The following is a 14,767-nucleotide window of genomic DNA, read 5'->3' on the forward strand; positions in this document are numbered from 1 at the left end:
ATGCATTTCCCTGATTTTACACGTTCCATGGATTTTACATGTGTTTATATGGTCCCCTGAAAGACCTGAGATGTAAAATACAAAAAAAAACATAATCAGCTTCGTCCATCACATCCCTGTCTACCATAATTACCCTAAGAGCGGCCATATCGGACCTTTTATACGACATTTCTCCTGCCAATAGTATTTCAGGCACCTCAAGCATCTCCCTTGTTGATCCACCTGTGCGGATCCCTGATGCGCTCCCTCATCCTCCTGTAAAAGCCGCCATCCCTGTCACACGCACTCAGACCCTCCCCGTCCCTGCCAATTCTGCATATTCATCTCTCCACAATACAGACATTTTCTGGCTCTTTGCCGCTCTACACCAATCACTGTATTTCCCTCAGTAAAGGCGGCTGATGCCTAAGATGTAAAATTTAAGAAACCGTAATCAGGTTCATCCATCGCATCCCTGTCTACCGTAATTACCCTAATAGCAGCCAATTTGACGACATCTCTCCTGCCAATACTAATATTTCAGGCACCTCCACCATCTCCCTTGTTGATCCACCTGTGCCGATCCCTGACGCGCTCCCTCATCGCCCTCACCTTCCTGTAAGAGCCGCCATCCCTGTCAGACTCTCCGAGTCCCTGCCATTTCAGTTTAATACAGCCATTTTCTGTCTGTCGCTTTGACGCACTACTTCTATCACTGCATTTTCCCTCAGTAAAGGCGGATTAAACAAAACAAGAGCGGGAGGTTCCCCACTATTGCGGCGACGTTTCCTTTTAGTGCGCCCTGACGTCATGCGCGCGCCTAGATCGGGTGCATGCGCACAAACAAACAAAATGGCGGCCCCGGTTTTAATTGGACTCACAGGCGTAACGGGTAGACTTTAGGGGACAAAATTGATCCAGGGACAGCCCCTTTAATACGGGGACGTCTCTTCAGCTAAAATATAGTGGCATCATTATATAGGCTGCACAAGAAGCAAGTACGAAACAAGGGCCTGTCATTATCCATCAGACATGGCTTTTGAAAGCTTCTTCTCCAGACCCCCAAACCCAGCCCTTGACAAAAACATGACAGACTGTGAGCATGCAGGGGATGAAAGGTCCAGTAATGTTCTCTCTCTCTCTCTTTATTTTTCATGTCTTGGAAATTGTTGGAAGTTGTGTGGGGAATGCAGCCTTTTCTTTTTGGTGCAGTGTGTGCGCCTCAGTGTAAAACAAAACGACTTGTAGGGGAGAAATGTTAGGGGGGCTTTTGACTGTTTCTAAGTAGTGGGGAATTTGTACACTGCAAGCACTCGTGTTTATCTATAAGAAAATGCATGTGTGTTTGTGGGACAGCACAGAGCTGCAGAGCTGCTCACATTCATTTTGGTGGCAAGTAGTGATACGAGTCTCTCCCATACTCCTCCCTGTGATTAATAGATGCAAATAATTTAACCCTTTATTGAAGTGTAGCTTTGCCACTTCCCTTTCTTACCCACCAGTGTTTAAAAGGTCACAAAAATCATTGATTGAGTATGAAAATCAAGTAAATAACATATCTGAATGTATATGTAGGTGTTTGCAAATCTTACCAGAGGCTGTTTAGCATTGTATCTTCACCATCTATTGTTCCATGTTATCACTAATCAAATCAATGGAATTGTGTAATTGTAAAAAAAAAAAATACTTTTGAAAATCCACGTAGGAATTGTCTCATATAGCTTCCCATTTTAGATAATAGCGATTGTAGTGCGGGTGGAACTGTAGCTACATTAGAATCATATCCCTCATATGTAATATAAGGCACTAAGGGGTTATATAATAAATGGCACTGTTTGCCCAGGAGCAGTAACCCATGGCAACCAATAAAATTCTTGCATTTAAACAGGTGACTAATAAATTCTACCTGCTTATTGGTTGCTATGGGTAACTGCCCCTGGGCAAACTTAGTGCCATTAATTATATACATACCTCCCAACATTTTGGAAATAAAAAGAGGGACAAAAAAAGTTGCCGCGTGTAGCCTGGCGAATTTTTTTTTTGCCACACCCATTTTTGACATCACCCCCCCCCTAATTACCATGTTCATTTTACAAAATTTCGCAGGTTGTAAAAGTTTGAACATACGGTGTTTTTTTTCTAGTTATTACAGTTTTGCTAATGAAGGTGAATTGCACTTTAAGGGTAAGGCCAGACGAGGAGATTCGTCGCCAGGCGACAAAACCTCCCCGAATCTCCTCGTCTGGCCTTACCCTAAGCTGTGAGTCTAACTTTTCCCAAGGGACCTGTTATCTTATCTTGTTACAATTACTTATTTGCTTATCTAGATACATTTGAATTGTTACAAATGTATCTTCTGTTGTGGCTGTTCTGGGCTCTCTGCCAAAAGCCAATAAAGTTAGAAACTTTGTTTCTTTTTCTGACTGTTCAGTGCAGACAAAAACGGGACTTTCCAGTACAAATGAGGGACTGCAGGTTGAGCTGTCAAAAGAGGGACTGTCTCTCTAAAAACAGGACAGTTGGGAGGTATGTATATAACCCCAGTTGTGTCCTATTACCTATGATGAGAAGTGGTTTAAACGAATTCCTGGCATCATGTCTCTTTATTCACTCTGAGAAAAAAATGGCAACTAAAGTCTACAAGTCCCATAAGTCTTATATTCATAAAGTAGTCAATGTCAGACATCTCTGGCAGAGAACCACCAAGTGCCTAACTGTGTCAGTAGACTGTGGCATAACTGCACAAATGAACACTTTTCCTGCCAAAATCCACCCTATGTGCAGCGATAGGAGAATCCCATCAGTGACACTCCCTACAGACGCAGAGCCATATTTGATGTTATTGGCATTAATGAGTCAGCAGAGAAAGCGCAAATTATAACCTTAACCTTAGGCATGGCAAGTTTTTTTTGCTGCTGCACAAACACCTAAATCCACCAGTGTTCATGTATATTAAATAGATAATTTAACTAATTTTATATTACATTTATTTATTTAATAATTTAGCTGGGGTTTGGCTCAAAAATGGTCAAATTTTCAGGCCAAAAACTGCCATTACCTGAGCTGACAAGCGGTTGACCGTAAACCCAATGATGGAGATTGTTATGTTTCTGGTATTTGTGATCATACTAGATAAATTACATTTAATATAGATAATGATTGAAAAGGCATGACAAGTTTTTCAGAAATTCACAGTGTGAGCCTTTCCATTGTGCTACTGAGTGCAGACTTAAAGGGGTAATATACCTCTTGTTTAGCACAAATTCAATGAAATTTCTATGCTTTGTACTAAAGGTAGCGATACATTGGCTGATACTCTTTGGTATATAACCAATTGGCCGACTGTATAAAAGGATGGATACCATACAAGGTGTGGCCACCTTTTTATTGTTAATTTCATTTAAAGGAACAGTAACATCTAAAAATTAAAGTATTATAAAGAAACGACAGCAAACTGTACTGTTGCTCTTGCAAAACTGGTGTATTTGCTTCAGAAACCTTAATATAGTTTGTATAAACAAGCTGCTGTGTAGCCTCGAGGCCAGCCTTTCAAGCACATGATACATAGTAGGTAACAGATAAATTGTGAAGAATCCCATTGTATAATAGAGAGCTTATCTGTTATCTACTGTGTATCCTCTGTCTTTTCTCCTTTTTCAGCTCTCAGTGGCTGCCCCCATGGTTACACAGCAGCTTGTTTATATAACTATAGCAGAAGTTCTGAAGCACATACACCAGTTGTACCAGTGATGAGCAACTGTATATTATATTTTAATCACTAAAACAGTTAATTTGTTTGCGGTTACTGTTCCTTTAAGCCCACATCCAATAAATGACCCAGGCCTCAGATAAGTCCTCTGTATAATGAGTATCTCCTTATCTCAGAGCCTGATTTGCAGCTGTGAGAAGGGAGTTGTTTGCTTATACTGAGCTCATTATTTATGTTAGGCTAGTGGCCCATGTATTGTTTGCTCAGGCAAATCTGAGCTCCAAATTCTTATCAATAGCAAACAGCGTTTCTGTGCCTAAATAGATGGCTACCATACTGTTTATATTAATGGCCACTTTATACTGATCTGTTAGTTGGATAACCTACCCCTGGCCTGGCATAAATTCTCAAAGATACCAATCTCTCTGGGCGTATAATCCAGTCCACCAGTGCCCCGTTACATATAGTAAAATTATCATATTATTGCCTTCATAATTTGTAGAATGGCAGCTCTTAGCACTTCAAAGACTGTAGGTGGGTGCTGTGAGTTGTAATTTAACAGCAGCTGAAGGGCCATAGTTTTAGAACATAGATATAAATAGTTATCATCCTGGCAGTCTAGAAATGCTAGTCTTTGCGCTATTTATTCTGTGGGTAGAGTTGTAGGCAGTTTCCCTAGTTGAACCCCTTAAATACTGCTTTAAATCATAGTGACATTTGTCAAGGCTGGGTGCTATAAAAAACTCAGTAGGCCACCCTGTATCTTTGTATCTGCCTGTTCTATCAATAATACTTACACACAGTAGAATTGCTTTAAATCAAGGTTACACCAGAAAATATGCCCACACCAATAGTCACTTGAGTAGATGTTAATTCTTGTGGGTTGGCCCAAGATCTTGTTATGAATTATATGTTTATCTTACAGAGAAGACGGGGAATTGGAAGATTTAGGTGTAGAAGAGAAACCTCGAGAAATAAGGAAACAGAAGACCATGATGTTGTAAAAAACAAACAGGAAGTCCACAAAGAGAAATGAAAGGGCAAAAAAGACAGGGAAACGTCACGGACGAGAGAAACACAGGGTAAGATGCATTTTCCCTTTGATTTGTTTGCTACAACTCAATGTTTTTCAGCTTGTTAATTAATTTGTTTTCAGAAAGAGGAGGAATGCCCTTTTTCTCAGTTTTCCTGTATATGTGCTGTATGTTAACATAAATTGCATTTGCACACAGAGTGCTTGTGGAGGTTTTGAGTACCGTGTTATTTTTTTTTTATTTTAAATGTATAATCAATTATTTTCCAACTGATCCTCCAAATGACTCAAGTTCTTCAACAGTAGAGTAGCCATCTCCACAGCAGTATCATGAAAGATGAAGGGAACTGGAGAGCCTTCCAGTGTGAAGAAATTACGTTTTTATTACAGCACTACATGTTTCGGACCTCAAAGGTCCTTCCTCTGGTGCAAGTTACAAACATTGTTAACACGATGACCGTTTAAACATTTTTTTACCCATAAGCCCCAAGGGGCAAATTTACTTACCTTCGAAGTTGCGCCAGCGTTGGCTTCACGGCACTTCGCCAGGGCGCTGCTAATTAACTAAAATCCGAAGTTGCGCTCAGAAATGGCGAAAGGTAGCGAAGTTGCGCTACTGTTAATTCCTTAAGCAAAGCGAAGTTACGCTAGGGATGCCTAATTTGCATACGACGCAGTCTAAGTACAATGGACGTATATGTAGCAGCAAATACATTAAACTACACAAGCCTGGGAAAGCTTCATAAAATAAAATAGAGGTGTTATTTTGCCCTATACATGTGCCCACTGTATAGTTTAGGTGCCATATGTTAGGAAATGTAGGGGGGAAGGAGGGTAACCTCAAAATAATTTACGATCTTTTGCAGCCTATCACCCTTAAAAAAGACGCCAGCGTTTTTTGGGACTTAGAAAAAAATGTCAACTTTTTTTGAAGCAAGCCCTATCTACTCTATTGCACTTCGCCTGGTCTGAGGTGGCAAAGGCAAGTCTGGCGCAAGATGTAATGTTCAGTAAAATCCGCAAGTTAGGGAATTGGCGTAGTTACGTCCCTTCGCCATAGCACAACTTCGTCTGGCGTAAGGGTGCAAAGTAGCACTAGAGTAGGTCCACTTTGCTAGCGAAGTTACGCCAGCACCTGTTAGTAAATCTGCGAAGTAACGAAATGACGTCACACTGGCGAATTTTCGCTAGCGTTAGCCACTGTGCCCTTTAGTAAATTTGCCCCAAGTGTTTCCTCAGCTCCATCTAGTGGCCAGAGGAAAAGATGCATCAGCACAATAATAAACAAAGGGATACTATGTTGCCATCTATCCAAAGCCCACACCAGTGATTTTTTTTTCAATAGTGTTATAAGTTAATAGTATCAGTAATAGATTGTTTTTCACCAAATCAAGTCATTAACAGAGTCCATACATCTCAGGGTCCTCCAGAGTTTTTTCTCTGTAAAGAATATATATATATATATATATATATATATATATATATATATATATATATATATATATATATATATATACATATTAAAGTTTTTTTTCTATCACCACCTCGTAAAGGTCTTTCTATATGTTCCAGTACCATCCACCTTAAGATAGCAGCAATCTGTTATAATTTTATGCTCATACATAATGTTCCACCAGTTCATCGTGTTGTAAAACAGTGGCGGTTAAGAAAGAGCTAAACTAACTGTCAGCATACCCTTCTGTACATTTTTGTACCCAGATCAGATGGCCCTGGTGGAGCTGTGTGGTTCATATCAGTTTGTAGAATCTCTTCCTGGACAAATATAACATCTGATCTGTTGAGATTTTATAACCAAATTACTTGCTGATTTAAAACATTGAACAGAATAGAAAAGTCAGGGTGGAATGTGCAATTTGGACATACTGTAAGCCATTTTTTTGCTACTCTTTTATGTATTCCTGATATTTCTGTATAGTGAGTTGAGTCATTTCCTACTGGATTGCAGAAATTAATTACAACTCTTAAATTGTCATAAAAAAACCAAATGTGCTATGCCAACCTTTTTCATATCATGGGAAGAGAAGAGACCCCTGCCTTTAAGAGGCCTTAAATTAGAAAAATTGGATCTACTGCTGCAAGACTCATAGTACTGATATGAGGAGAGGAAGGGGTTACTTTCTATTTGCCACTCAGGATAACAAAAAAATGATTGAATAACCTGGTTGACATCTGCTCATGGCTTTGCATCATGGGATTTTCTAACCATCCAGATCGATATCTTTAATTCTGGCAAGATATTTGTTGGGACATACATACATACATACATACATACATACATACATACATACACTGTTCAGCCTGTCTATCCATTTCGCTTCATATTAAAGTTTTTTTTCTATCACCACCTCGTAAAGGTCTTTCTATATGTTCCAGTACCATCCACCTTAAGATAGCAGCAATCTGTTATAATTTTATTTTAACTGGTATAATGCCTCATATTTTTTGCAGCATAACTTTCCTTAAAGTGATAACAGCTCAGAGTACAGTGGTGATTCTGATACAGAGCATGGAGAAAGGCCACACACAGATACTATGTACAGAGATTATGATGTTCAGTATTCACAGGTATGTTTGCCATGATTTATATAAAAAGCACAGAGACCTTTTCAATGTATAGTTTAGATTGTTATTAAGCTCTTTAAAATAACAGTTTTAGGAGTTTTCAGCAATTGCAAAGCTATTTCTCTACTTCATTTCAGCATGGGCCAGGGAGCTATATTACATCCCCAAAGCACAAGAAAAATGCAAATGATTATGGTGGTTATAGTAACTACAGTGATGGTAACTACAATGAGGAAGAAGAAGATTTTGTTGAACAGCTGAAACACTACAGACAAGCAAAGGAGAACACAAATGTGGCTGAACTACAATGTGAAAGGAATTCAGCAAGGTAAGTGACAAATGGCAAAGCAAATTGCCAAGGAGCAACAGATTATTTGATAATTCTATTGATACTGCTTCCTCAAAAGCTAAGTGTTTTAAAGGGCAACATGATTTTTACCTGCTGATTCAGTGCCAAAATTACATTACAGAATTAATTTTTACACAACTCACACAATGCAAATAAATAACTATAATTTTAGGACATTAGGACATGAACAACAGACAGATTTTCTTATGGACGAGGACGTGGCAACAAGAAAAAATTTAAAGGCCGTGGAATAGGTTAAATGAAGGGCCAAATCCTCATTTTCAAGGTGGCTTTCAAGAGGTGAGTGTTCAGTGCTTTTTCTTTTGATAGATGAGGGTTTTACAGTACAGTAATCTAATAAAAGGATGTCACAAATACACCCTCCACACAAATTAAGAGGAAAATTAGGTGGTGTACATAGTTAAGTAGTGAATAAGAAAATAGAATTTGGCATAAAATCACCTCCCCACCATACTTAAAATAATAGGATTTTTCTCAATAAAGAGTTAAAGCTTAGCCTCGTATATATCAATAAAAACTGCCTAGATCCCTATATGACTTAACTCTAAGCCAAAATGTAGCAAGTCTGGCTACTACGTAATAGCAATAGGGCCACATTGAATGTATGAAGTCACATTGTACCGTCTGTCCTTACAAGCTCATATCGGATGCATAATAGTTTAAAACTGTTGAGTTTTATTGTTTTATCTATCGTGATAGGATACAAAGCCAGTGAAGAAGTCGGTAAACTTAAATCAAGAGTTCATTAGTCTGCATACAGTGGAGCACAAAGGAAAGCAGATCTGCAAATATTTTCTGGAAAATGTATCGAGGTAGTCTTCTAATTTGCATACATTGTTATCCATAATTGCACTTTTAATGCTCATACATAATGTTCCACCAGTTCATCGTGTTGTAAAACAGTGGCGGTTAAGAAAGAGCTAAACTAACTGTCAGCATACCCTTCTGTACATTTTTGTACCCAGATCAGATGGCCCTGGTGGAGCTGTGTGGTTCATATCAGTTTGTAGAATCTCTTCCTGGACAAATATAACATCTGATCTGTTGAGATTTTATAACCAAATTACTTGCTAATTTAAAACATTGAACAGAATAGAAAAGTCAGGGTGGAATGTGCAATTTGGACATACTGTAAGCCATTTTTTTGCTACTCTTTTATGTATTCCTGATATTTCTGTATAGTGAGTTGAGTCATTTCCTACTGGATTGCAGAAATTAATTACAACTCTTAAATTGTCATAAAAAAACCAAATGTGCTATGCCAACCTTTTTCATATCATGGGAAGAGAAGAGACCCCTGCCTTTAAGAGGCCTTAAATTAGAAAAATTGGATCTACTGCTGCAAGACTCATAGTACTGATATGAGGAGAGGAAGGGGTTACTTTCTATTTGCCACTCAGGATAACAAAAAAATGATTGAATAACCTGGTTGACATCTGCTCATGGCTTTGCATCATGGGATTTTCTAACCATCCAGATCGATATCTTTAATTCTGGCAAGATATTTGTTGGGAAGGCTGTTGTAAGAGCCCTATACATGCCTGTAAGCAGCTGACTTTGTCTTATTGGCCTATGTATGACCATTTTTTAGACTGTCAAACAAGAAGACTTAAAGGACAAGGAAAGTCTAAATAGAATAAGGCTAGAAATGCTGTATTTTGTATACTAAACATAAGCATGAGCGTACTGCACCACAAGCCTAATCAAACAAATAATTTATGCTTCAAAGTTGGCCACAGGGGTCTGTCATCTTGTAACTTTGTTAAACATCTTTGCCTGACCCTGACCCTGACCCTGCACATGCTCAGTGTGGTCTGGGCTGCTTAGGGATCGTCATAATCAAAGCTGCTTGAATTCTGCATGGCTGGTAAGTAAGGCGGGGGCTCCCCCTGCTGTTCATAAGTATGATTGTTTCCCTACTCAGCAGTTAGGGACCATCTGACAATTCCTATCCACAGCAGTAAATGAAGGAAGAATTTCACTGCAGACAGTCAGGTTTCTTATAAAAACGGTACACATTTTTTAATTAAAGGATATTGGAGATAGGTTTCTGTTTCATTAAAGAAAGTAAAAATGGGATATTATTTTTTTTTTTTTGCCTTTCCTTGTCCTTTAAGACCCCCATACACGGGCCGATAAAAGCTGCCGACAGACCGAGTCAGCAGCTTATTGGCCCGTGTGTGGTGCCATACGACGGGCTTCCCTGATCGATATCGGGCAGGTTAAAAAATCCCGTTGGATTGAGGCCGCATCTGTGGGTATATGCGCTCCCATGATCCAACCGCCCGTATCGGATGCATTATGGAGCTAGCAGAAGGGCAGATTCAGGGAGATTTAGTCGCCTGGCGACTAATTGCCTCTTCTGTGGGGCAACAAACTCCCCAAACTGCCTTCAGACTGCTATAATGCGAAAGCGCCAATGCACACACGCCACTTAGATTTCCGAAGTCGCCCAAAGTTTCCTCGTGAGGCAACTTGGAGCGACTTCAGAAATCGAAGCGCTGCAAGTGCATTGGTGCTGGCGTTTTCGCATTATTGCAGGGGGAAGGCATTTCGGGGGAGATTGTTGCCCCGCAGAAGAGGCGATTAGTCACCACGCGGCTAAATCTTCCCGAATCTGGCCGTGTGCTTGAACCTTTATGATCCGATCGTTGGGCTCTAGGGCCCACGATCGGATCAGCCCGATATGGCCCACCTCAGTGAAGAGATCACCAAACGTGCATATTTCTACATGTATGGCCACCTTTAGATAAAGATCTGTTAGAACCTTTAAGCTGCTGCTCCTCAATCCCTGGTTGCTCAGAGTTAGGTATTATTTCAGGGGTTAAATTGCTGTGTCCCTCCTAATTTGGGGTCCTGCCACCAGTCCTAAAATGTTATGTATGTATGTATGTATGTATGTATTGTGCATTGCTGTACAAAATTAATTTATTTTTTTGTTTCAGGTAAATTTATTGAAAACCAAAGAACATACATCAATGAAGAAGTGTTGCCACTTATTACAGACATGCTGTTTTCAGTCTTCACAAGCGCTTCACGTAGGGGGTAGCATCCGGATGGTGGAGCCGAAGAATGAATTAAAAGTTCAACTTTATTCAATCCTTCTAAAACAGTATATACAAGCGTTTTCATATTAACATAGCACAGTATGCAATTGGCAATAAAGAGTCACATATGAGTTAACAGCCGATTCATCCACTTCAACTTATTTACATATTTAAGCAGTCTGTATCTACAGGTGTATATATGAAAAACGGCTTTACAGCTAGTTACCAGAAGGCTACTATAGTGCACATATCTGAGGTGGTTTTTAGGAAGGTGTCCCCACTTTAATTGGGTGGGTGGTCACTAGAGTGATGAATGGTGGGGCAGGGAAATTTACTGATCCAAGGGGACCACTCTCTGTAATACTTAAGATAATAAACCCTTCTTTTTGGAGAGAAGATTCTCCACTGAGGCTAGGTTGGTCATTGAGCTAATCCACTGGCCCTGGTCAGGCAGGCTATTTGATCTCCAATTAAGAGTTATAAGCCTCTAAGCTTGAAACATGGCTTTGCTAAGGAAAACCTTAATCTGTGGGGTAGTTGGCAGACCTGTGAATATGCCCAAGATACAGATGAGTGGGTCAATAGGTATCGTTTGTTTTAGGACTGATGATACCACATTTGTTATATCTTTCCAGTATGGTTGTATCACCCTACAGGACCAGGTGGTATGCAACAAGGTGCCTTCCTGCCTTCCTACACCTCAGACATAGGGGTGAGTAGTCTGCGTTGAACTTGTGGAGACGGGAAGGAGTAAAGTATGCTCTATGTACCAAGTAGAGCTGTAAGATTTTATGTCTAGGATTCACCGAGACTCTATTGGGGGATTTAAGAAATTCCGCCCATTGCTCATCCGCTATATCTCCCACATCTATCTCCCATGCAGTTCTAGATTTGTTTGGAATTTCCTTGAGGTGGCGAGCACTTATCTCTTTATACAGGTTAGATATTATACCCTTTGGGGACCTGAGGATTAGGGAGGAGCGGATGGGTCTCCATTTTAATTGGTACACGTCTGTGCCTCTGGGCCAATGATGGTGCAACATCCTCTAGCTCAACCAGTGAGTTTCTTGTAGGGCAATTTTTTATAATGGGGCTGAGAAGGAGATGATATTTAAATCTTGCCAAACATGCCCTAATGTAAGGATGCCCTTTTGCTTCCACCCACTAGGGGGGGGGACAAGATCAGTCACGCCGCTTGAGCCGCCACTCCTCCATAGGGGTGTGGAGGTGTCCAGTGTGTCAACTAACACTTGCGTAGTGGCTTTGAGGAAGATTTCTGCTGTAGCCAATAGGATAGAATTAGTTCCTCACAAACCCTTTTTATAGGGAGTGAGCAATGATTGGGCTGTATTATGATCTTTTGGGAGTATAGAGGTCCAGCACTGTAACACAGCAGAGCTAGTCATTCCACCCAGCAGTGCAGCCACATGGGATAGTTGTAATACAATGTAAAGTATGTGGAAGTCTGGTACAGCCAAACCACCTTTGCCTTGCTGTCTAATCAAGGTGCAGAAAGCTAGTCTAGGTCAACTGTTACCCCATATAAAACTTCTAAACAGAGCCTCTTGTTTCTTAAAGAAAGATTTTGGTATGAGTAGCGGGGCATGCCATAGGGTGTATGCAACTTTTGGTTGAACAAACATTTTCACTAGAGTTATTCTGCCCACCGGATAACAAAGTGTGTGAGCTGGAGAAGCATTTATACTGTTTGTGGGCAGGGTTGAAGTGCCTCCATGCCTCAGTTAACCCAGCCGCTAATGTAATTTCATTTATATTGGTAGGGGCTCCTATCCAGTATGGCATCTAGGATTGTATTATAGTCCCCCAGTGCATAAACCACTGCATGTTCATACTGAGCCATGAAGCTGATTAGCTGCACCAGACAATCATCTTTAAAGGACAAGGAAAGGCAAAACAATAAAATCCCATTTTTACTTTCTTTAATGAAAGAGAAACATATCTCCAATATACTTTAATTTAAAAATGTGTAACGTTTTTATAAGAAACCTGACTGTATGCAGTAAAATTCCCCCTTCATTTACTGCTGTGGATAGGAATTGTCAGATGGTCCCTAACTGCTGAGTAGGGAAACAATCATACTTATGAACAGCAGGGGGAGCCCCCGCCTTACTTCCCAGCCATGCAGAACTCAAGCAGCTTTGTTTATGACAATCCCTAAGCAGCCCAGACCACACTGAGCATGTGCAGGGTCAGGGTCAGGCAAAGATGTTTAAGAAAGTTACAAGATGACAGCCCCCTGTGGCCAACTTTGAAATCATAAATCATTTGTTTGATTAGGCTTTTGGTGCAGTACGTTCATGCTTATGTTTAGTATACAAAATACAGCATTTCTAGACTTATTCTACTTTAGACTTTCCTTGTCCTTTAAATGGAGGGGGGTATGTATATAGTATCCAGTATAACCTCTTGCGCTTGAATGTAGCCATGAATAAAGATAAATCTGCCCCTACTGTCCGTTTTTATTGAGTCCATTCTAAAGGGGGTGTTTCTAGTTATTAACACCACTACTCCTGAGGAGTGAGATGAGTACAGTGCGTGGTAATACCATCCTATTCAGGGGCGTTTTATGGCCAGCGTTTTGCATCCCGCTAGGTGGGTTTCTTGGAGCATGATAACATTCGCCACTGTTTTCCTAAGACATTCCAGAACTAGCTTGCGCTTTATACAATCATTTAGAGCCCTAGCATTCCAGGTTACAACCTTAAGTCCCATGTTGCATACATTTATGAATAAAATAACAGGTACTAGATTTTGGATATAAACCCTTCATCATGCGCATTTTACCTTTACCAGCTGGCAGCCATGAATCTCTTATTATACACAGTAGTAAATACAATGTCAGATATGTTACTGCTTTTGCCTTGGGCTTTGGATCTGTAGCATTCTTCGTATGTATTGTACCTGAAATTGTGCCATAACTAACTAAACCTTGCATAACATTTTGTATAAACATTTTGCTTGAGGATGAACACATAACATTTAACCTTAGAGCTTCCCCCAACTTAAGCTTCATAACTCTCCCTTTCTGCCCGGATCCCCAACTTTTGGCAGAATTCAACCTGTAACACATAAGAAACTATGGGGGTGCCAACAAGCACTATGCCACTGGTCCTGTGGTGGACGAGGGTGTCGTAGACAGGAGCCCAACCTGAACCCACCGTCCCTGGTCTGGGTTTCGTGCGTAGGTGATGTCAGTTTCAGGGGGCTAAAACTTAAAGTCAAAGGGTGCATGTTTTCCCTGTGTGCCAAGCTACACCGGGTGAGGCACTCGCCACCCATGCGTCTTGCGTGGTGAGGCCACCCAGTGGCTCCGATTTTGTCTTGACTAGTCAACAGGTATTAGGCCCAGCAAGGTGGTGGGGGGGGGGAGTAACTCAGGCCAGGTTTACCAGTTAATGCAGATCTGGGGCCTAGGACCGCGAACGGTCACAGGGTAACGTTGCGGTCTCCTTCCATCCGGTTAGGGGTTAGCTGGTGGTCTGCCCTGCGTGTCCAGCCAGCGGCTGAGATCTTGCAGCTCCGTGAAGAATCGGGTCTGGCCATCCATCTGCCACCACACGCAGCCTTGCCAGATATAGCATATCGTATTGTAATCCCAGGCCCCGAAGGCGCCGCTTTTTGTCTTGGAATTTGGCTCTTTGCCGTTGTACCTCGGATGAGAAATCACTGAATATCGAGATCCGGGCATCCTGAAAGTTAAGGGTATCCATCTCCTAGCTAGGGCCAACACTCGATCTCTATCTCTGGTGCTCAGTAGTTGGACAATTAATGGATGTGGTGGAGCTGCAGGTATAGGTGGTCTCGTCGGTATTCTGTAAGCACGAAAACTTGTGAAAAAACCTCACGGCTGAATCAATCTATTAGACAGATCTCTATGAAGCGATCCGGGTTCTCTCCCTCCGCTCTCTCAGGGAAACCAATAAACAAGAGATTGTTACGGAGGAGCCTATTCTCTAGGTCAGGGCTGTCCAACTGGCGGCCCCCCACATCAAAGTCTGCCTGCTGTGTCTGTTTACCATATGTAA

At 41.0% G+C, this 14,767-nt stretch overlaps 1 protein-coding gene across 1 annotated transcript; it reads left to right on the forward strand.

The window, feature by feature from the left end:
• Positions 1-7,175: 7,175 nt before the first annotated feature.
• LOC108705656 (zinc finger CCCH domain-containing protein 6) lies at positions 7,176-8,686 on the forward strand. Its single transcript, XM_041585779.1, has 4 exons — positions 7,176-7,307; positions 7,442-7,632; positions 7,826-7,953; positions 8,374-8,686. The coding sequence occupies exons 1-3, from the start codon at positions 7,275-7,277 to the stop codon at positions 7,905-7,907; spliced, it is 306 nt and encodes a 101-aa protein (XP_041441713.1). The 5' UTR covers positions 7,176-7,274; the 3' UTR covers positions 7,908-7,953; positions 8,374-8,686.
• The last annotated feature ends 6,081 nt before the right edge of the window (positions 8,687-14,767 follow it).

Source organism: Xenopus laevis, chromosome 1L, assembly GCF_017654675.1.
Source record: "Xenopus laevis strain J_2021 chromosome 1L, Xenopus_laevis_v10.1, whole genome shotgun sequence".
NCBI classification, from domain to species: Eukaryota; Metazoa; Chordata; class Amphibia; order Anura; family Pipidae; genus Xenopus; species Xenopus laevis.

Excerpts from the sequence above, each read along its gene's own strand:
- LOC108705656 (XM_041585779.1), top strand. The coding sequence starts at position 7,275 with ATGTACAGAGATTATGATGTTCAGTATTCACAG. Across the intron at positions 7,308-7,441 it reads ATGATGTTCAGTATTCACAG|CATGGGCCAGGGAGCTATAT; the intron begins GTATGTTTGCCA and ends ACTTCATTTCAG. Across the intron at positions 7,633-7,825 it reads TGTGAAAGGAATTCAGCAAG|GACATTAGGACATGAACAAC; the intron begins GTAAGTGACAAA and ends CTATAATTTTAG.